The sequence below is a fragment of the Chinchilla lanigera genome, unplaced genomic scaffold (genome assembly GCF_000276665.1).
Source record: "Chinchilla lanigera isolate Chin_1 unplaced genomic scaffold, ChiLan1.0 scaffold00140, whole genome shotgun sequence".
NCBI classification, from domain to species: Eukaryota; Metazoa; Chordata; class Mammalia; order Rodentia; family Chinchillidae; genus Chinchilla; species Chinchilla lanigera.
This window is the reverse complement of record NW_004955541.1, coordinates 323,534-345,808: the sequence shown is the minus strand read 5'-3', so window position 1 is coordinate 345,808 and position 22,275 is coordinate 323,534. Positions and strand designations below refer to the sequence as shown.

General features: G+C 62.1%; 1 protein-coding gene across 1 annotated transcript in view; it reads right to left on the bottom strand.

Moving 5' to 3' along the window:
- Window positions 1–21,186, bottom strand: part of Crispld2 (cysteine-rich secretory protein LCCL domain containing 2) — a 45,068-nt gene extending 23,882 nt beyond the window's left edge. The window contains exons 1-8 of the mRNA XM_005410966.2: window positions 21,008–21,186; window positions 8,937–9,251; window positions 8,490–8,608; window positions 7,425–7,557; window positions 6,920–7,035; window positions 6,014–6,114; window positions 2,063–2,206; window positions 904–964 (exon numbers count right to left, since the gene is read on the bottom strand). Coding sequence (XP_005411023.1) covers window positions 904–964; window positions 2,063–2,206; window positions 6,014–6,114; window positions 6,920–7,035; window positions 7,425–7,557; window positions 8,490–8,608; window positions 8,937–9,179 — 917 coding nt within the window. The 5' untranslated portion in view covers window positions 9,180–9,251; window positions 21,008–21,186. The remainder of the gene's footprint in view (window positions 1–903; window positions 965–2,062; window positions 2,207–6,013; window positions 6,115–6,919; window positions 7,036–7,424; window positions 7,558–8,489; window positions 8,609–8,936; window positions 9,252–21,007) is intronic.
- Between the last annotated feature and the right edge of the window lie 1,089 nt (window positions 21,187–22,275).

Genomic DNA, 22,275 nt, shown 5'->3' with positions numbered 1-22,275 from the left:
GCGGGGCTCTGACACATTTGGGACATCAAAGCCTACACAGGCCTTGTGCACCCCAAGGCCTGAGGCAGCATCTCTGGGCTGAGTTCTCAGGAGGGGGCACTTCCTAAATGTCCCTGGGGCTCTGTACGCTCAGCAGGTGCAGGGCCAGGTCTAGCAGAGGATGGCGTGTTAAACGCCCAGAGACGCTGGTGCTATGCTGGCCCCCCTGATAGGGTGTCTGCACCAAGGTCATCGCAGAGGGTGCTTTGCCAGCAGGCACTGTCCGCTCCAACAACCACCGGGTCAAAATAATGACACCCTCAGATGTATCATGGGGCCTGCAGGCTGTAGCCCTCTTCCAACCAGGGATAAAATACTAAACTGGAATATCTACCTGGGGAAGTGGATCAGACCCTGGGGCAATCCTCTAGGACAGTGCTTCTCAACTATAGCTGTTTACAACCCTGGGGGAAGTTTGTCAATGTATCTGGAGACATTTTTAGTTGTTACAACTTCGGAGGGGCTTGACACAGGCATCTGGCGAGTTGAGGCCAAGATAAGTGCTGAACATCCCATAACGCACAGGACATTTCCCACAATACACAGGACACTGTTGCAATGCACAGGGCTTCATCATAATGCATAGGAATTGCCCACCACCAAGACTAATTTGGCCCAAAGTGCCCGTGGTGGCCGGGTGGGAAAAAACATGGTGTGGCAAGCTCTCAGTCAGTGGGGTCAGTCAGGGGACCACTGGGTGTCACGCTAGGACTGACTGACGGCACGGGCCACCCAGCTCCACGTCACAGTGGTGAGCGCCATTTTCCATGAGACTGCACAGAGCCTGGCATGGTGGTAGCTGGCCAACCGACCATGCCCTGTGCCCACAGCAGGGGCTTCGGCGCGGACTCCGCCCCTGCTCACCTGTTACACGTGGAGCCTTGGCACCTGTCCTTCATCTTGGTGTCACAGTGGACAACCTGGGCTGCAGAGGAAGGGAAATGTGTGTCACAGCGAGGAACCAGGGCTGGAGGACCCTCCTGCTCTCCCGGGATGTTGGGACCGCCACGGCAGAAGAGCCCCTGTGCGACGCAGCATGACCTGGGCAAGTGCCTCCCACCTACAGCGTCTGCACACCAAGGGCAGGGCCACAGTGTGCGGCCGTCTGAGGGGCTGCGAGTGTACCCTGTGGGCCCCTCTCGGGAGGGTAGATGGACAAGAAGGGCAAGATGCCCCTCCTCCCAGCGGGGGCAGCGAAGCGTCCTATTTTATTTTAGAGGGATATATCAGAGTCTGAGATACTGTTATTATTTGAAATAACACTGGTCACAATTTTGCATCATTAAAACTGGCCCTGTCCTACAGCTCTGGACCGAGCAGGGCAGCTGCACATCTTGGGTCAAAGCGGGCTGCAGGACGGCTGTGTGTTAGGGCACAGGCCAGGCGTGCGAAGGCAGCAAGGAGAGACGCTGGCGGGCGGCCTCAGAGAGGACGGGCCCTCCACAAGGCAAGGCCGGGTGCCTGGGGAAAACACAGCCACAGGCGTCCAGCCCGGCTTGGCCCATCTCAGGTCCACGAGAGCAGAAGCGGAGTCCAGGCGTCCCGAGCAGGGGAGCAGAAAGCTCTGGGAGGCGTGGTGCTGGGGCACCAGGAGGGCATAAGGCACGCAGGGGACACCCTGTACCTGGGCAGTTCTGGAGGTCGGGGAAAGTATTTACTACCCCACTCAGCACAGATGAAAACGCTGGGTGACCTCGGAGCCCTCACAGCCCCCCACGCAGGCATGATCCCCCCACAGTGCAGAGGAGCCCTCCCTCGGGAACCCAATTTCAGCCAGGTCCCCTCCGAAAGGACACAGGAAGGTCCAGCCGGAAAACACTCCCCTGGCAAAAAACGCCACCCGAGCACTCTTCCACTAACGCCGGCTTCTGATGACTTAAAAATACCTTTTGGAAACGATGTAGGGCTGTACCCTGGCCTCCCTTCCCCCTCCTCCTCGGCCTAGACTCTCAACCCCCTGCTCCCCGATGCCACCCGCCCCACAGGGACCTCCCGCTCTCCCAGGCAAGAGACAGCGACTCACTCATGTAGGTGACCTCAGGGGTCTTCCGGCGCTTCGTGGGCCTGACCACCCTCGGCTGGACCCAGACGTGCGTCTCGTCTGGCACTGAGGGCGTCTCCACCTCGTTCATCTCGTCCGTCTCGGGCGTGGTGAGGTGGGTCTCTTCTTCAGGGAGGCAAGGGAGAAGAGAGTAACATACCGCGGTTTAACAGAGACGCACTTTGTGCGGGAAAAGCTCGATTTGAAAATGAAACTTGTACGAGGACTGGCTTCCCAAAGATTCGTTTCAGGAATGAAATGAACAGGGATGGGTGCCTTTTAGAAAGACAGGTCAGGCAGAGCCCACCCGCCAGGAGACAGAACTATCCCCGCTCCCAGTGTCTGCCCTGGCCCCGGCGCCCAGACTGGGGCCTCAGAATGGCCTCCCGTGCCACTTCCCCTGCCGTCCTCCCTGACACCTGCCAGAGGGGGCCACTCCGAGATGCCACCTTGGGTACTGACCCAAAGCTGTAGCTGCCCCCTCTGCCCCTCTGCCCCTCAGTGACTGTTGGAGGAGTGGGTCACAAAGACCCGTGTCTCACTCAGGCCCCCACTGCACCTCCCCACCAGCATGCTTTGCGCCCCTCTCCAGCCTGGAGTCGGGGGACCCCACCGCCAACTCGACCCACATCTCTGCCTGGAGCTGGGCTGGCCAACACTGCGGGGGCTCCCAGGCCACTTGACCCACAGACCCAGCCCCTGGTTAAGAGCAGGAAGCTCCGATGGCCCGTCTTCTGCCCAGCACGGCCATCAGAAGGTTCTATTTCTCCAGCCACGAGCACAATCCCTGTGTTCTAAGGCATTTAATTAACTGGCCAAATAGCCAGAATTAAACTTCAATTTGGAGATCTTCATTTTCATCTTAAGGTGGCCATGAACTGCCCACCCCAAGCCATCCTCAGACCACCAGGATGAGGTAAATCCAACCCTCAGTAAATCCAAGCCAGGGAAAGAAGCCGGAAGCCGTTTGGCTCAAAGGTGAGCCGGGGCGGGAAGTCAGCAGGTCTGTGCAGCAGGGCGGGTGCTCCTTTCCTAGCCCCTGGTCTCCCAGCGGGCTCCCTCCCAACAAGCCCCTCGGCAGCGGAGAGCAGCGAAGTCAGAAGTGCGGTTAGCAGCCTGAACTACCACACAGCCCGGCCCAGCCGGCTGCAAACGTGCCACGAGCGCACACATCTGGCCCGGTTGGGCAAGTCCACAAACCAAAACCTACTTCATAAGAAGGGCTCAATTCCCACACAGCCGGCGGGAGCTACAGCTGGGCAGCATGAGAGGGGACCGTGCACTCACTGCCCGCCAGAAAAGACCAAAATTCAAAATCTGAAGTATGACGTCCACTTGGTGCGGCCTTCACAGCGTCTGGGGTCTGAAGGTCATCGGCAAGCTGTTACAGTACAGGCGGGGCTGCAGCAGCTGTGCCTGGTAAGGATGGGGCCAGTTTGGGAAGCAGCGCACCTCACAGGCCTCTGGGCTTTGGGTTAAAGTCAAGTTTCATCAAGATCCATCAACCCCAGATCAACTTGTGCATCTAAGCACCAGCTCTCTCCACACGAGGCTGACCCAGCACTGTGTTCACGCAGGAGGAAGCGCTCAGATGACGGTCGGCCCGACCCCCTGAGCCCCAGCCCCACCCTGAGCGGCTCTGATGCTTTCCCAGGCGGGGGCTCTCCAGCTGCTTCCCGGTGACCTCACCTCCATCCCAGGAGACCCTGCCCCGAGGGAAGACCAGATGGGGTGATCCAGGAGGCAAGTCCCAATCCCGTTATTATTTTTTCTTTTTATGTGTGTGTGGTACTGGGGATTGGACGTAGGACCTTCACAGAGTTACATTCCCAACCCATTTTTTACTTTTTGGAGACAAAGTCTTGCTAAGTCACTAAGTTGCCCAGCCTGGGCTTGAACAAAGTTGCCATCCTCCTGCCTCAGCCTCCCAGAGTGCTGGGACTGCGGGTGTGGACCCCACGGCCAGCTGCATCATGATCCCAGCCAGGCAGGCAGCGCACTCAGGCTGTCCTCCGCCCTGAGCCCTGAGCCCGGGAGCTGCACACTCCACGGCTGTGGTGCACCCAGTCCCTGACACACAGCGGCTGTTCAACCGACTGGGTCATCTGCACCCCGAGATTCTGTCCCTGAGGGAAACATGTCCGGCACAATTTAAAGACACCCAGGACAAGAGCCCAGAAAGCAGCCAGAGCCACAGGCGGACCCTCCTCAAGCCCACGGCGCCGGCTCCGCTCCCGTCAATGCGGCCATTCACTGTGGCCTCTGCGGGGAGCCCGGCTGCCTCGGGAATAAGCTGGTTTCTTCCACTGCCTTCAGCGTTGTTAGACTCATAATTACAGCTTTCTTTGGCTGCATACCGCCTGGGGAGGCAGCCGGGCGCTTTGAGGGCTCGCTGCTCGAGGGACCGGTCTGAGTCCACGCCCTCAGATGCACACCTCAGAAGTGGGGCGCTCCCCAGGCAGTGGGCACAGCCTGATGCCCACCCTTGCAGCCTAGCGAGAGGGCACAGGCCCCCTGTACATCATGCTGCATGTTTTCCTGATGACAAGGCTCAGAACTATCTGCTAAACATCAGGGACAAATGGCCCCACCCCAGCGTGCGGCCCCACACCACCGGGGAGGAAACCGAGGCTCAGAGAGGCGAAGGGAGCACCCCAAGCCCACACAGCGGGGAGCTCTGCCCTCCCAAGCCCCGCCTGCCCGTTGTCCCCACACACGGAGGTTCTGGGGAAAGAAACCACTTCTGCTCGACCCTGATCCTTAAAGCCCCGAGTCGCCATAACAGGCCGGGACCTGGCCCAGCACCACGCTCACCCTGCTAAGTAGCTTACGCAGTAAGGCGCTTTGGGGAGACTTTCCGCACGGCTAGCTAAGGGCATCAGAGGGCCTGCCAAGCGACGTTGGGCATTTTCCACCAAAAATACAGAGCCAGGTACACGGAATGACCTTTCCTGGGTAAACTGGAATCTGAGGCCTCTGTGTGGGTTTGTTTTCCGAAAACGAGCCTTCGTGGGGAGGAGGTGCCTTCCTTCAAACCCGCAGGACACACCTGCCGCAGCCGAGGCCCTGGAGCCGCAGCCACAGGTTGACAGGGTTCCCAGGGTATCTGGGGGTGATGAGAAGTGGGGGGCAGGGTGCTGTCTTTGAGGTCCAGGAAGGCCCAGAGGCAGGGCAGGGGTGCACTGTCCCCAGAGTGGGCAGAGGGAGTGGGAAGGGCTGCCTGGGGGCAGAGCACGGTGGCTCTGGGAGGACCTGGGAACCTGGGCCTGGCCCACAGCTGACCCCGAAGCCCAGGGAAGGTCATGGGATGCTGTCCGTCTCAGCTGCCCACCGTCCTGCAAGCCCCCTCGGCCATCACCGGGCCTATGACAGAGCTGTGTGGACACAGGTCCCCGGCTGCCATGCCCCGCCTGGGACAGGCCAGCCCCGAGACGTGGGAGAGGCTTTGGGCGGAAAGTGCATCACGCACAGCAGGAGCAAAGGGGCAGCGGCACCGACAGGCCAGGAACTCACTAACAGTGAGCCAGGCAGAAGGGTGCATTTTCCAGCGCTGGGGGCTAAACCCGGGGGGCAGCACCGCCCACGCAGTGCCCACTGAGGAACTGCCACCACTCGGGGGACTCCAGGTCCTGTGGGTGGCAGGAGGAGGGAGCCATGCTTAGGACACAGGCCTGGGGACAGGAAGGTACGTGCTCGGAGGAGCTGGGGACAAGGGCACGGAGCAGGCTGGCTTCAGCGGAGCACCCGCTCTTCTGGGACGCTCGCAGTGTTTTCCCGGGAGTTTGGGTCCTGTCATCTGTGTGAGCAGACTGCGTGCTGTGGGCCTGGCCGGGGGGCGTCGTGGGGACGTCCCGGGGCTCTGTCCACACAGCAGGTGTGCAGGAGCCGCAGAGGGGCGGTGTGGGGTGGGAGGTCTGACCTCATGTGCCCTACCTCGGTGACAGAGGTTGTTCCTGCAGCCCCCGCCATAGCTGGGCGGGCACTCGGAGCAGGGCCTGCCGTTCCTGTAGGGGGCCTCTCCAATCCAGTTTCCCCTGGGGACAGACCAGAAACACATCAGGAGGGCGGCCTGTGTCCCACCCACCCGCAGCAGCCCCACCAGGGTCCTGGCCAGCAGGGAGGACAGTGTGCCAGGCCAGGGGGAGGCCATGGTTCCAGGCTGCAGTGCAGGGTCCCAGGAAGCAGAGAGCTGAGCCCTTCTTCCTGTCAGGCCCTGCTGAAGTGCAGGCTGGGGGTGCCTGGGCCAGCGTCCCCAGCCCCAGCCTCTCTCCTCTCCTGCAAAGCGGGCTCTGTTAAGGGCCGGCGTGTGAACCCACTCATGACCGGGGTTAAACCAACAGGCCCGGCCCATGCCAACCTCTGACCGCTTCCCAGGGAGGGCAGGGATGGCCCGCTGGTGCTGCCAGAGGGCACACTGCAAAGACAGCTGCGGAACACATGCCCTTCCACGGCCTGGGATGTCCTGGCCCCAAGGAGCAGATGCACCCCAGAGTGTGAGGGGGGGTGGGGCCACAGCTGGGTACCCCACCCTCAGGCACAGGAGGGCAGTGCCCTCAGCCTGCTGCAGGCTCCAGCCCTCTGATCTACTCAGGCCGGCCTGGGACTCACAGGGCCGGCACGGGGCCACTGGGATGACTCCCCCACAAGGGACGGAGATGCCCCAGAGCTGCTCTGTCTCGGCAGGGGCTGGATGGGCTCCCAGACTGCTGTGGCCCCATGCGAGTCCACCCGACTCCCAGGCAAGCGGCGTGAGCGGAGGGGAGGCCTCCCTATTGACGCAGATTGTCGTGCCCCTCCCCGGCAGGCAAATGCGTCTCGGCACATGCAAGCGGCTCTCACTTTGGGGAGTAATTGCAGACCAGGTAGACGGCGTTCTCCCAGATCTCCCCCCAGACGTCCATCCTGGGGCAGGTGTGCACGGCGCAGCCCACCTTGTTGGTGGTGGCCCAGACTATCTGCGAAGACAACACGTGGGTGTCCCGGCTTGAGCGAGGGGCAGGCCCCCGGGGGACGCAGCAGGCCTGCACAGCTGAGGGCCGGCACAGTGCGTGCGGGGAGCGTGCAGGAACAGACCCACTGCAGGGACAGATGTGTATTAAACAAGAAGCAAATCATCGCAGGCACCCAGGGGTGGCAACGGCCCAGCAGCGCGCAGCCCGGAGTGCCCGAGCCAGGAGCCCGCGGGCGGCGGTAGGGGCCACAGGCCCCGCTGTCCTCAGGGGCCACCGTAAGGAAAAGGCAACCGCGAAGCCGTGGTGGCACCCAGATTTCCTGGGGGGCATTTCGCAGCTGTGGGGGAGGGGAGGGGAGGAAGCCCTGTGGTGCAGGCCCGGGCGCCCCTTACCTGCGTGTAGTGGGTGCACATGGGGCCCGAGCACCTCTCGGGGCACCAGGGGTTGCACTCGTGCGGGTAGGGGTACGTGTAGTCCTTCACCTCGTCATACCACGACTGCACGTGGAACCCGGGCGAGCGGTACCTGTGGTGAAAGTGGGGTCATGTCCCGGCCACACACTGCCACACACTGCCAGCCTGGGCAGGGACTGGCTGCGTGGACGGTGCCCAAAACCACAATGGGGAGGTGTGCCCCGGGCGTCCTGGGTCCCCTCGGCCCTCGCAGGTTCCCAGGGGCCCACATGCCAGGGCTGCCAGCTGCACCTGTCCTGGATGTCCTCCAAGGGCACCATGCCGCCTCTGCCCCTTCCTGGACCCGCAGGCCCAGGTGGGCACCATGTGGTTTCATTTTAACGAGGAAAGATGGTACATTAAATGCAAGTCCAAGGCTGCAGCGTGAAGTTTCCTCCGTGCGGAGAGAGGACAGACTGACTGCGCACACGCGGCCGGCAGGCAGAGGGGCACTGGTAGACATCACCGCTGAGACCCCGCGCCAACGGCTTGGTCAGCGAGGCCAGGGGCATGGCCTCTTGCCCTAGGATCGCTCGGGGGGGACAGTGGCACGCGACTGTGGCAGGAGGAGGCGCCATGGCCTCCCTGGGGCGGTCCCGAGGGCGTAACCTAAGCCCGCGCTGAATCCAAAGACAAAGGCGGGGGCTGAGGCCTCTGCAGGCCTGGGCAGGGAGCCAGCTGTGCTGGAAGGAGCCCGGGGATCCGGAGGGGCGGGGCTGCTCGAGGGGCCCTGGGCTCCAGTGCTGCGAAAAGGTTCATCCGCTCCCGCCAAACCCCTCCGAGGAGTGCCTGGCGTCTCACACGGTCCTGAGCAGCTCCGCTGTCCTTCGGTCAGTGACAAGCCTGGCAGGTGTCACCGTGGTGGACAGGGACGCCCTCACCCAGGGAGCTGCTGCTGCTTTCTCTTTAGTGAAAGTGCTCCTCCCTCTCCCATCCCCCGCCCCGTCTGGACACAGACACCAACCTGCAGGTGCTCGGGGATGCAGAGGCGGGCGGAGCTCTTACCTGCCCCAGTGCACAGCCAGGTTCTGCCCGATGGACACCAGCAGGCTGGTGGGCCCGTGCTCCCAGATGCACTCCCTGGCCCACGCCGCCGCTGACTGCTCCAGCTCCTCGTCCCAGGTCTGCAGGGAAGGGAGACAGGTGAGGACAGGGTGCGGGTGGGGACAGCACGGGCTCGGGGGACAGCTCGTGGGGTGCAGTGACCTTCCCCGCCCAACATGGAAGCACCTCGCCACAGGCAGGTGCTTCCATCTCATTGGAATGAAATCCAATTAGAAGTTGAGTTCCTCAAGTCGGTCCTAGTGGCACATGCTATAATCGCAGCACTCAGGAGGCTGAGGCAGGAAGATCACTGCAAGTTCAAGGCCAGCCTGGGCTACATAGCAGGAGCTTGTCTCAAAACTCCACTACTGCTGTGGAGGGAAGGGAGCACAGGCGGGCGGTGCTCACCATGTGCTCCATGTTGGAGGCGGCCGGGGACACCTGGCCCCGCAGCTTGTTGTGCAGCCGCAGGATCTCCTCACGGTCCTCTCGGGGGATGGCCCTGCGCACACGCACATGCGACTCTGCCTGCTGGTACCGGCCCAGCAGCTTCTGCAGTTCAGTCACGTTGGGCAGGAGGAAGCCCTGGGCACTGCACACCAGCAGCGCCAGCCCCAAGGGGACGATGGCATTCAGGACGCCACAGCTCATGGCTCCAAGCCGGCAGCAGAGGCTCAGGAGTGCAGGGCAACCCGGGCTCTAGGCAGCTGGGCGCTGCAGGCTCTGGAAGGAAGCAGAGGGCATGGGCAGAAGTTGGAGCTGGGCTGGCCACGGCGTGGGCCCAGGCAGTGCCCGGAGCAAGATGCTCCTTCCCACTTTGCAGATGGGGAAACTGAGGCCCACAGAGGCCACAGCCCAGCGTCCTGATGACAGGAGGGGCGGAGCTGGGGTTTGAGCCGCCCTGGGACGGGGCCCTGGGCCCGAACTCTCCACCATCACATCTCCTGACTCCAAGCCAGCACTCCTATGTATCCAGATGTAAATGAGACTCTGACCCCTGTGCCCAGCGAGGTCCCACAAGTCATCGCATGTCGCTGGAAGACCTGGCGTGAGCCCAGGCCCACAGCACATGTCCACTCCCTGCGATGTCAGACTCGGCTTACCACAAGCCGGCGCAGGCCTCCTCCACAGGCGGCTCAGGACAGTGCAGGCCCTGCCCCGCTGACCGTGTCCCCGAGATCCTACGCCTCACTGGTCCACTCTGGGTCTGAGGAGTCCCCCAAATTCACGAGCCAGGAACACGTTCCCAGATCCCCAGGCTGATGGTGTTTGTGGTGGGGCCCTCAGGAGCCACTAGGAGTAGCCGTCAGGAGGGCGGTGCCGTGGTTTTGAAAGAAGAGACGGGGATGGAGCAGTCTCAACAGGAGATGCCCCTGCTATGTCACAGTGCAGCAGATGCCAGAGCCTTGATCCTGGACGTCAGCCTCCAGAACCAATTAACTCTTTATAAACTGTCCAGCCCCAGGCATTTAGTTACAGCCACGGAAAATGGACCAGGACAGCATTCAGTGACCATGCAGTCTCCCCCAGCCTCCACCCAGCAGGGAGCCTGTCACAGACACACTGGGGCTGAGCTGGCCACGCGGGTATGGCTCACAGGGTAGCTAGGGACTTACAGGGGTAACTAGTGGTTCGTATGGGTAGCTGTGGCTCACAGGGGTAGTTAGTGGCTCATATGGGTAGTTAATGGTTCATACAGGTAGTTAGTAGCTTACAAGGGTAGTTAGCGGTTCACAGGGGTAGTTGGTACCCATCGCCCACACTGGAGAGCTCACTGCCACAGGTCACACCCAAGCAGAGGGCCACTAATCTGCTAGAGTCGGCCCCGATCTCGTGCAGGTGCAGTCAGATGCTCCACACCCAAGCAGAGGGCCACTAATCTGCTAGAGTCGGCCCCGATCTCGTGCAGGTGCAGTCAGATGCTCCACACCCAAGCAGAGGGCCACTAATCTGCTAGAGTCGGCCCCGATCTCGTGCAGGTGCAGTCAGATGCTCCACCACTGAGCTATACCCCTGGCGGGGGCACCCGCATCCTACAGGTGATGAAGCTACACCAGGGCTGAGGGGACAGAGAGAAGCCGGTGGCCCTGGAGCCCCACCTTCCTGGCCCCACCCTGGAGCTCATGTCCAGGTGTGTTCCTGGAAGCCGCCTTCAAAGGCAGGGCGGGGCTGGGGACGGGCGCCCTGCTCACCTCAGGCGGGGTCTGCAGCTGTGCAGTCACCACAGCTCCCTGACCGCCTGAGCTTACAGACAGACAACCTTCGGGGCCCAGCTGCACCGGGCTCAGGCTGGGCCTTCTGGACCTCTCTGTCCTTCAGAGAACCCCGGCCAGTGCCTGCCCTAGCCGGCCGCGTTAGCCGCGTCATTTCCCATCATCCTCATAACCCCGGAGCCCGGCTGTGTCACCCCATCTCGCAGGGGAGGAGCTGAGGCTGCAGCGGCAGCAAGCCCAGCCCAGGTCACCGGCTGCTAAGAGAAGATGCGGAGGGTGAGGACAGCTCTGAGGACTGCGGTCCCCGGGGTCATGGTCTCAGTGCCACAGGGCGCAGACCGGGGGCCTCGGGGCTATAGCATCCGCTCTGGGCGCGGGAAGACAAGAGCGGACACGCAGGGGTCCTCAACTCCCATGGAGGCGTCACGGGCACCCAGTGGCCTTCCCGTGCTGGGTGAAAAGCACACTGGCCCCTCCTCAAGGGTCAGGGCTGGGTCGAGGACAGAGGACGAAGCGCAGCCCCGGCAGGGGAGAAAGCTGACCGAGACACCCGGGTCTCAGCCCGGGCTCCAGAACTCAGCCCGAGGAGGTGGCTTGTGCCGTATTTGAGCCCACCCAATCTGCCCCTGGCGTGTCCCTGGTCCTCACCCCACCGAAGCCCAGCCTCCGCCCACCGGGCTGGCAGCCGCAGGAGGGCATTCGGGGCAGGACTCCCACAGGGGGAGCAGGGACAGAGGCCGGGACGGGCCCTCCAGGAAGCAGAGCCTTGGCACAGGTGGCGGAGGAGCACGGTGGGGGGAGCGGGGAGCTCTGGGAACGTGGTGGCTCCCGGCCCGACCCCTGGAGCCCGCCAGGGTCCTGACCTGGACTGGGCCGCCCCTTTGTAGTGCGCTGGTGCCGCTGTCCCTGGGGGCCGCCTCTCCAGGCCAGAGCCCGGACAGCTCCCCAGGGAGAACCCTGCGGGTTCGTAGGCCCTGCTGGGAATGAAACCAAGAGCTTCTCAGAGCCCCACTCTCTCAGGCTGGCCACTCCACCATCTACGCATGTCCCCGCTGCGCAAGCCAGGCTCGAGGGAGAGCGGCCAAAGCACACTGACGCAGGGGTGAGAGGAAGGAGGAGCTGACATCAACACATGCCCCTGGCGTCACACACAGTCCAGTCGTCTCACTCCGTGCTGCGGCACGATGAGGGACACAAAGCTGCTCATGTTTGAGCCAGGGTCAGGCTCAAACGTGCACAGCTCAAAGAGCATTGGCCCAGGAAGTGATGAGGCAAGAGGGGGTGGAATATTAGGCTGCAGGTAAAAGGAACATGCCAGGGCTATGGGTTGGCAGTAATAAATATAAAATACATGGCTGTTTTAAAAGTAAGTTGTAGAGCCAGATGTGGTGGCACATGCCTGTAATCCCAGCACTTGGGAGGCTGAGGCAGGAGGATCGCTGCAAGTTTGAGACCAGCCTGGGCTACAAAGTGAGCTCAAGGCCAGCCTGAACTGCATAGGGAGACCCTGTCTCAAAAAGACAAAAAAAAATAAAAAGCAAGTTGTAGAATATTATGCTATGCTGATGATATGATTTATATTTTAAAACAAGGCTGGGGATATGGAACAACACTTGCTTCGCATACACAAGGCCCTGAGCTCCATCCCCAGCACTGCAAAAAGAAAGAAAAATGTACAATATATATACTCTGTATGATTTGTGATCTACACACGTGTGTGTGTGTGTGTGTGTGTGTGTGTGAGAGAGAGAGAGCGAGTGGCAGGACCACGACCAGATGCAGACCGGGTTCCTGATGAAGGATGGCATTGGGGCGGGGCAGCAGAGCTGGGATTACGGGAGCTTCACTTCTCTAATGCACCAATTCCACGTCGGAAATCTCAAGCGAATGTGGCAACAAGCGGGCCTGTCGTCCAGGGGCCTGCGCAGTGCCCTCTGTATCCGCGGCTCCCCTGGTTGAGGGCCCACCAGGCTGCAGAGGCCTGAGACCCACAGTCGCTCTGCCAGGCAGGGCCCCTGGCTGCCCCAGGTCAGGCACACGAGCCCGGGCAGGCGGACACGGGCGTCAGCAAGGCTGCGTGCCAGCCTGAGCTCGGGGCTCCTGACACACCCGTGCCCACAGCTGCCAACTGCCCCCTGCCGCCCGCAGGGCTCTGTGTACACCGGGGCCAGTACACTGTTGTGCTCCAAATCCCGCGAGGTGTCCCCTCCATGGCGGTCTCTCAAGATGCCACCGTCACACCAAGCCTGCAGCGCAGGGACAGGGAGGGCAAGCTGCTGCGTCATCAGCACGGCAGTGCCCCGCTGGGGAAGGGCCGGGTGTCAGCTGCCAGCCCTGCTGGGGGCTGCGCTCCTGCCCGCTCTGTTCCCTCCGCCGGCTGGTGGGTTAGCGCCTGCGCAGCCTCAGCTGCTTCCGGGGAGCCCAGCCTGCTCGGCCCTGAGTCCCCAGAGTGTGACAAGTCACTGCTCAGTAAATATTTGGGGGTGGAAGTGCAGCTCTCCTCCCTGCTAGATCAGAAGAGCCATATAAGGACTACGTGCGATTTCTGAGTCTTCCTCCTCCTCCTCCTCTGCTTCTTCCTCTTCTTGCTTGTTTTGGGTTTAGTTTGGTTTGGTTTTCTGAGATAAGGTCTTGCTATATTGCCCATAACTCACTACGCAGCCAGGGCTGACCTCAACCTCACAATCCTCTTGCCTCAGCTTCCTGAGCACTGAGATTATTTACAGTCATGCACACCGTTCCCAGCTTCCCTTCCTTGCTGAGGGCAGCCCGGGCTCTCAGGGAAGGGACCTGGGTTCGGTTCCCAACACTGCCTCTCACGGGCTGTGTGCCTTGGGCACAGCTTTCAGCCTCTCTGTGCGGCCGAGGGTGGGCCAGGGCCACAGCTCTGGGAAGTGACCGTGAGGTGCAGTGGGCAGCCTGCAGCAGTGGCAGCTACCGAGACCACGGATGGCACCACTGACGCCCGCGGGAAGGGGTTCAAGAGGCTGGGATCAAAGTGGGTAAGCCACGAAGGGACAGTTCTCTTCAGCCTTGGCCTTCACAAAATCCAATTTTTAAGTGTCTAACCCTTGGGAGAAAATACCAAGGCCCCCACCAGATTCGAGACTGAGCTGAGCTCGGTGGGAGCCGCACGCTGGCCATATCTGAGGAAAGGCTCCAGGTCGTCAGGACTGGGTGTGCAGGGCCCACGGGTACTCGCAGCTCACGTGGACAGCAACGACACAGCAGGGGCCACCTCTGCGTGCCACCCTGTCCCCTCCTGCGGCTCCATGCCAGCTGCCAGGACCGGCCCGTGGGTCCCCAGCCGGCCTTCGGCCCCGAGCGGGTGTCTCCAGAGCCCTTCAGTGCACGGCACCCAGTCATGATCCCACCCTACGGATCCGACAGACACTAGCCGGCTACGGGCAGAGAGAGCAGCCAGCTGTAGTAAACAACCAGGAAGTGGTGCATTTCCAGTGTGCACTACCTGGATTTTAAATACGACGCACTCAACTGCGAGTTTACATAATTTAACACCTCTTGGCGGTTCTGTTGAGCCGGCCACAACCTCTCTGAAAATGTGCCTGTCAGCTCTCCCGAGGCCGGAGGCCCTGGGACCTGAGTCCTGACGCAGTCCCCCCGGCTCCCCAGGGAGGACGCGGGGGGCGGGGCGCTGGCCCCTCCTCCCACCTCCCACGCGTGTATGGGGTGGCTGCCACTGTCACCCCACTCCACAGGCGAGGAAACCGGGGCTCAAAACAGACGCGAGTCCTCCTTGTGGTTGCACAGAAGGGCTGGTCTGCTCACGGCAACGTGGCTGTCCACGCGGCAGCGCCCCACCACGGCCAGGCAGCGCCAACCCCAGCCCCCAGAGCGGGCAGCGGCTGACCCGGGCCAGGCTTCCCTGGGCCCTGCTCGTCCTCACAGCCGGCCCAGCACTCACAGGCTGGGAGAGGCGGAGGCAGATCCCAGCCGTCCCCACAAACCACCCAGAAATTCCAGGAATGAGGCCATGGCGGGAAGATCCCCGGGCGGGCAGGACATCCCGTTACCACCCCGAGGGCGCCCGGACAGGGGGAGGTGGGGGCAGGCCCGTCTCAGCCTCCAGAGCCTGTCGGCTTCCTCAGGCCTGCTACAGGCTCAGAGCCAGGCCCGAGGGAGGCCACAGGCGGGCTCCTGCCTCTCCTTCCTCCGAGCTTCTCCACAACCAAGGGTGCTCACAAGCAGATGGCAGACCCAGCACCCACCAGCTACGCTTCAGCACGGCGCTGAGAAAACAAAAAGTTCCAGGTGGAAAGAGGAGAACCATCATTCACCACTCACTCAGCCTACTTCGTGCAAAGAAAGAAAGAAACCAGACACATTCCACAAGCCAAGATGCTCTCAACGGTGTGGGTGACAAATGAATATCCTCCGAAGTCCCTGTGTGTCACTCCGGCCTGCAGGCGTTTCCCAGACACAAGATCCCCATCAAAGCTCTGCAGAAGGACAGGGGCCCTCTGAGCCACAGGAAGAAGAGGACCAGCTGGCCCCAGAGGACAGTGTGGGAAGTGTGGCCCTGGCTCAGGCCTGGGTTCAAATCCAGCCACCCCACAGGGCTGAGGGTCACCTAGAGGGCCTGTCACCAACACAGTGGGCTGGGCCAGGGAGGGGCAGAGGCCACACAAACTGTGCTTTGTGGGCCAGGCAGCCAGAGCCGTTTGTATCCCTTCTCCTTGGGGTGGACTTGGGTGCCCTGTGCCTCTGCTGTGGGTGACAGGCTCCAGCCCGAACGCCATGATTCACTGGCTAGGGGCCCCCGCAGGGCTGAGTCAGGAACACGGGTTCTTTCAAGATGAAAGCCCCCAGGGCCAGCACCAGGGAGCCCTGGGGATGCTTCAAGTGGGTGAGACAGCGCCTGCCTGGGAGGGAGGAGAGGACAGACACAGGGCAGCCACCAAGGCGGAGAGCTGCGGGGAGACCTCAAGGAAACAGAGCTGCAGTGTCAGGGGTTGCGCGGGTGCAGGCTGGGGTGTCCTGCCTGGGCGTGACCAGGGACAGGCACCGGACCAGGGCAGCTGGGGGGATGGGGTTCTGGGGACCCCCGGGCCTTGTAGGCCACTCTGCGGAGTGCTGATTTTACAGTAAACACAAATGGGCTCTGGTTCTGCGGTCAAACACGCGAGGTTCGGGTCCCACCCCTGAAGGCAGCCTGCACCGTGTGGGGGGAAACAGTTCCCCTGGGCTGGGGGCCACAGAGGGGGCCTGAGGAGCTTCATGGGACGCTCCGCCTGCGGCCTCCTCTCTGAGAAAGTCACCCCGCGGTGCAGGGCTGAGTGACTGCGCATGTCCACGGCAGTGACTTCTGATGAGGAATTGTTATCTAAGTGTGCAGCCATCCAGGCTGCTGGGAGGAAGGGTCTGGAGAAGCGCGCTGGACACCCATCTGAGCGGTCCCTGCGGCCTGCCCTCGAGTGCCCCAGTGGAGACCTGAGCCCCAGCCCAGACAGCCTGCGGGCTGCCAAGCCAGCCAGACCCGCTGCGGGCCGCCCACTTGGACTGCGCTCTGCCCTCCAGACAGGGCCCGGTTCACCTCCACTGCTGCCAAAGCCCTGCTGGAAATACGTGCCAGGCCAGCCACGTTGGGAAAGGGTGACAGCGGGCGCCCGCCTCCTCGCAGATGAGGCTCAGTGTCCCCAGGAAACAGCTCTTCCCTGCAGGGCGGCCTGGGAAGATGCCGGCCAGGTTGGCTGCGCCCAGCCTAGAGCGCGGAGTGCCACTGCGCCAGGGGCCAGGCTTCCAAACAGCCAGCAACAGGCTCTTGCCTGGTGTTCTGGCACCAGCGTGCAGCCCGACGCCTCCCCGCTAAGCGTGGGCACTGCCGCTCCCCACCTGCCTGTGCGGAAGGGGCGGGTGGGGCTTCTCCGCCACTGAGCGGCGCACACCTTGTTGCCAGGCCGCAAAACTCGTTTCTGGTCTACCGGACCCGGCTGCCAGTCTCCGGCCGGCCCGGCTTCTAGGTCTCACACCTGAGCCCCACCAGAAGGTGCTGCACACCTGTGCAAACAGTCACCACCTCCGCCTCACGGGTTCCGGCCCAGAAGGTGCTGGGCGTGGGACTGAACGTCCGCGTTTCTCCCGGGGTCCCGGGTGCTGCCCCTGGCCTGGGGAGCCCATTTTGGGAACCACTGCCTTAGACTCTCACAACCCGTCTTCTTCCCTCGTCATGACCCAGGGCTCCCCAAACCCCAGGCCTTCTCACCCCTTCCCACGTTTGCCCACCCTCCTGCATCTACCTGTACTCGTGCCTACTTTGCATTTTTACTTAAGCGGGCCTGCTTTTTGGAGTTCCAAGAAATTTAATTTTTTTTTTTTGTTTTGGTTTTTGAGACAAGGTCTTGCTGTGTAGCACATGCGGGCCTTGAACTCGTGGCAATCCTCTTGCCTCAGCCTCCCAAGGGCTGGGATTACAGGCATGTGCTTTCCAAGAAATTTACTTCAGAAAGGTCACCGTCTAGTCCTGCCACTGGCAAGGAAACCTGGTCCTCTCTGCAGGGAAGGGAGACAGGAGTAAAACCAGACACAACGGGCCCAGGGCAGCCTCCACCTGCCAGCTGGACACCAGGCAGCTCGTGGCTGTGTCTGGAAGGGCGAGCAGGGTGCTGGAGGGCGTCAGGCAGAGGACCAACGGGGGCCTATCCGTCCCCATAAGCAGAGGGGCGGTGGGGTTCGCTGGGGGCTGTGCACACGCTCAGGTACCTCTCTGGGCTGTGCTACTCTCCGCCCAGGGCTGCAGCTCAGCGCGCCTGCCGGGGGATCCCTGCCACTCGACCACCATGCCCAGACCCAGGCCTGCTCCCCACCCCCCACCCCCACCCCCACTCCTCTTTCCCTGCCACCAGTGCCCCTCTCTGTCCTAGGTGGCCCTGGGTCTCAGCACCCAGATGCGTCCAGGCACCAGCTCCCGGCCCCAGAGAGCCGATGGGGGCTCTCCTTAGTCACAAGCGCCTGGGGTAAGGCCAGTTCCGGGCTCCCAGGGCTGCAGGCACAAAGCAAGTGTGACCCTCCTTCCCCCAGAATCCCGCCCTCTTGCTTTCAAAATGGGATGCCGCCCAGGAATTGAGATTGAAAATACGGGATTTCGTAATTTACAATTTTTTTTTTCAAAAGATGGTCAAGAAGTTGCAAAATCCTTCGTCAGGCCTTTCCCCCTCTGATTCTGTGGTTTTGTCTAAGCTGACGCAGGCCTCAAAACAACCAGAGATAAATCGCCCTTGGCTGGACCACAGTGTCCTCACCCTTGGGGAGCGTCAGGCAGAATCCCCACCGTTGCAAGCCCAGCCAGATACGGGGCAGGGCCACATCCCACACGGCGTTCCCGGCCAGCTGCTGCTGTAGGGCAGATGCCGGGTCCCCTGCACCATGGTGGGGGCCGCGGCACATCCTGGAGTGGGATCCTCGGAGCTGAGCTTCCTCAAGAAGAAAGCCAGCAAAAGAGAGCACAGGTCAGTCACCTCTGACCCAGCAACTCCACTCCTACGGACATGCCCAAGAGGAATGAAAGCAGATGTCTACACAGTCTTGCACCCAGATGTTCAGAGTGGGGCGATTTATAATAGCCAAGGGTGGGAGACAGCCATGCTCCTATTAACGAAGGTATAGGCAACAGTGTCCTAGCTATACAGTGGAATACTATTCAGCCATGAAAAATAAATGAGGTTCTCATATATTCTCTATATACTGTTATATACCATAAAGTAGACGAGCCTTGGAAACATGATACTGAGTAAAAACATCCAGACACAAAGACCGCACACTGTATGACTGATACACGCAATGTCCAGAACATGCAAATCCAGAGAGACAGGGCAGACTGCCAGGGGTGGGAATGAGACTGGCTGGTCCTGGGTGCAGGATTCCTTCACGGCATGACGGAAATGTCCCGGAACTACGTAGTGGGAGTGGTCACACACCACTGCAAAACACTAAGTGCCCTCGCTGTGTACTTCCAAGTGGTTAAAATGGTAAATTTTATGTTCATGCGAGTGGTACCACAATAGATATTTTCCAAAAAAACACAGCTCATCTTGCCCCCCTCCCGCCCCCGCCCACCGCGTGACGGCCGGACTCTGTCTGCCCAGAACACAGCGTGCTCTGCTTGGACTTTACAAGGCGCTCCGAGTCCCCAGCCCTGGAAGTCCGGGCACCCACTGAACTCAGCGAGTCGGAGACGCAGTGAGGTGAGATCACGCCCCTCTGCTTTCTCTTCCTGACAGCCTCGGCCCCTCCGTGACGCTGTTTGCACATCTGGGACTCATCAAAAACCAGGGAGATTGCAAAAAAAAAACCCTCCTGCGCCAGAGCAGCAGACAGGGAGGCACCTCCCGGAGGCAGCAGCTGAGGCTGGTGACGGGGCGGGGAACCGGGCAGCTTCCTCGGGGCTGAGGAATCAGGGCCGGGGTCTGGCCATGGACACATGTCACTTGTCACCTCCACCCTGGGGTTCCTGAGGGATGGCCCCGGGCATTAAGTAGCTCTGCGCTACCCTCTGCCCTCCAGCTCTCCCCAGCCGGAGCCGGCACGTCCGGGCCAGCACTGACCTGAGCCTCTACCTGTCCCCAGCTGAGCCCAAGCTCCGGGTCAGCACACTCCTCCCCGGGCTGGAATCCCTGATGACGCACAGGCCTGTCACTGGTAGAGCACCTTCCTAATAAGCCTGACAGGTGCTGCCAGGATGGAGCCCTGTCTGCCCCAGCCTTGCGCACTGGGCGCAGCCTGGGTCGCCCTGAGCCTCAGGGTGCTCCTCTGAACAAGGCCACCTCCAGTGACAGCTTCCTGAGCACCCCGGGCACAGCTGCCCAGTGAGTGCCAGGCGAGTCATCGCGGTGCTGTTGTGAACACCGTTACAATTCCCACTCTGATGCTGCAGGGCACTGTGGGAGTCAAGATGTCCCATTCGGTCTTCTGTCTGCGTGCAGCACCCAGCTGCTTTACCTGAGCTCCTTTCCAGCTGAGCAACCCCAGATCAAAGGCCAGCGTGAGAGGTGGGGTTGGCGGCAGGCAAAGACTGGTCTTAGAAGAGGCAGGACCCAGAGGCCAAGACCCCCCTGGGTGACAATGCCACACACCAGCTGGGGCACCTTGGGCAAGCACTGCCCTTCGCTGGGCCTCGGTTTCTCCAACTGCCCAGGTGTGCTGCAGGTGCCCTGGGCACTCGGGCCTTGCACCTGCCACAGCTGCAATCCAGCTGGCACCTCCTACTCCTCCCCGCGTGCAGACAGCCAGATGTGGGCAGAGCAGGACATCGGATGCCTTCAGTACGGAGCACCCCGGGCACGCATTCGTCCTGGGCACGGTCAGACTCCAGACCCTGGATGCAGGTGGTGGGCTCCCCACACCCATGGGGCAAGGAGTCTGGAGGCTCAGAGTGGAATTCACACCCACTCTCGGTTGCCGGCTGACCTGGGCATTTACACAGCCTCCTTCCTACAGGATTCTCTCTGCAGACCAGCAACGCACCTTTAGACTGAAACATGGCCAGGCACTTGCCGAGCCCCTCCTGGTGTGCCCACCGGCCAGCCCTGCGCAAGGCGGCTCTGCATCTGCTGGCCTAGTGCTCTCCATCCGGGGCACAGACCACCCCCAGGACCCAGAGCGAAGCCTCGGCCCCAGCCCAAGTCTCCCCACTCGCAGTACCCACTCCGGCTAAGGAGACCCGAAGCGAGCTGCCTGGCACTGCAGGAACTGCCTGCCCCACACCTGGACGAGCCCCTGAAGCGTCGGCAGCGGCAGAGCCGGGCTCCAGCCCTGGCTCTGCCCTGGACTCTCCATCTGGAATGTGGGAGAAGTCACTTCGCTGGTTTGTGGCGAGTGGAACTGCAAGGGGCGTGGCCCTGTGACCTGCACAGGAGTCCACTGCCCTGACTGCCTGGCCCCCACACGTGGGCCAAACTCTCCAGCCTGCCACAGGTTCCCTCAGCGTGCAGGAACGTCAGCCAGGGCGCACAGGACCGCCACACACCCTAGTGCGCCGACAAGAACAGCAAAGCGGCGTTCTCCGGGGAGCCCACTGTGCCCACGGGGACTGCGATGCCAAGGAGGCTCGGCGGCTTCCTGACCCAGAAGCTTGGCCACCGTGCCTCAGTTTCCCCATCTGTAAAGGGCAGGCCTCAAAGCACGGCTTTTGCGCGGTGGGAGAGCCCTCACCACGGTGCCCGCCACGCTGCACGCAATGGCATCCCCTCTGGCTCTTGGACATTAGGGACAGTGGGTCGCAGCTTGCTCCGAACGAGAGGAATCACTTACCTCCGCGGGCTCCGACCACACCTCGCGGCGTCTCCCGTGTGCAGCAGGGTCTGCACGGGCACGGCAGGCTCGGCCGGCTCGGCGAGTGAGGCGAGGACCGGGACGCGAAGCTCCAGGCTCGCCGAGGGCTGGGAGTGGGGAGATACGGGGGCCGCGCACCGAAACTTGTAGACCTCGGAGAGCCCCGCGGCCGCACCCCCCATGGGGACCCGTGGCGCTGATTGGGCCGCGCCGCCCCGGCCCCGCCCGAGGCCCCGCCCCTCCCGAGGCCAGGCTGGCGCAGGGAGGCGCGTGCGCGGTGGCGAAGGGCCGCGGGTCCCAGCGGGGCCGGCAGGGAGGGAGAGCTGGGCTTCTTGCCTTGACCATAAAAGTCGTTTTCATTGAGCGCCTTCCGGATCCCGTTCTCTGCAGCTCAAGTGGAGGAGAAGGCTCGGGAAGCGACCTCCAGGACTGTAGCGCACGACATGAGCTGGGGCGCGGGCTCCGAAAGTGGCGCTCACTCTTGGGCGTGTCCACAGGAGCCCTGCAGGGGCAGTGGCCCCACTGTGCGGTCTGGAGCCTGGAACGCCGGGCCGAGCCGAAGCCCGTGCACTTTCACCTGTGCGGGAGCTCCCGCGCAGAATCTGGGGTCAGAAATCACCTTTGCAATGCGTAACTTGGAGTCCTTTGGGGTCCTGGAAGACACTGAGGCCAGAGGAGCAAAGGGACACCCTATGTTCCCTCTCGGCCACGTAATGAGGCCCTACTGTGTGTGGGCCTGGTACTAGTGCCCAGGGCACCGGAGCCGGTCCCCACGGCTCATCCCTGCTGGAGCACTGGCACTGACCCTAGTGCCCTCCGAGCCCTGCTGCGTCCTGTACAGCGTGAGCAGGTGCAGGCACCTTCCAGGCTCAGAGTCCGGGCACTCACATGGGTCATCACATAAGGGGACACAGGGATGGGGACATGGGCTCAAGCCAGAAACTCTGGCCCGAGACGTTGGAGCGGGTGTGTGCACACAGACAGCCGCGCGGCCCTCTAGCTGCCGCTGTTTCCCGCTCCCTTTGGAAGCCCCAGCCAGCACCCGCTCCCCTACACTGACCACGCTCCTGCTGTGCCCTGCACTGCTCCACAGCCAGCCCTGGGCTTGGCAAAGGATGAACCCACGGAGAGGAGGGAGGATAACAGCCACCCCTCAGGCCACGTGCCTGCCCCCTGGCCACACGAGGCAGCAGATGCCGGACACGAGGCACTTTCCGGAGGCCACGGCGCTCCGAGGAGGTGGAGCT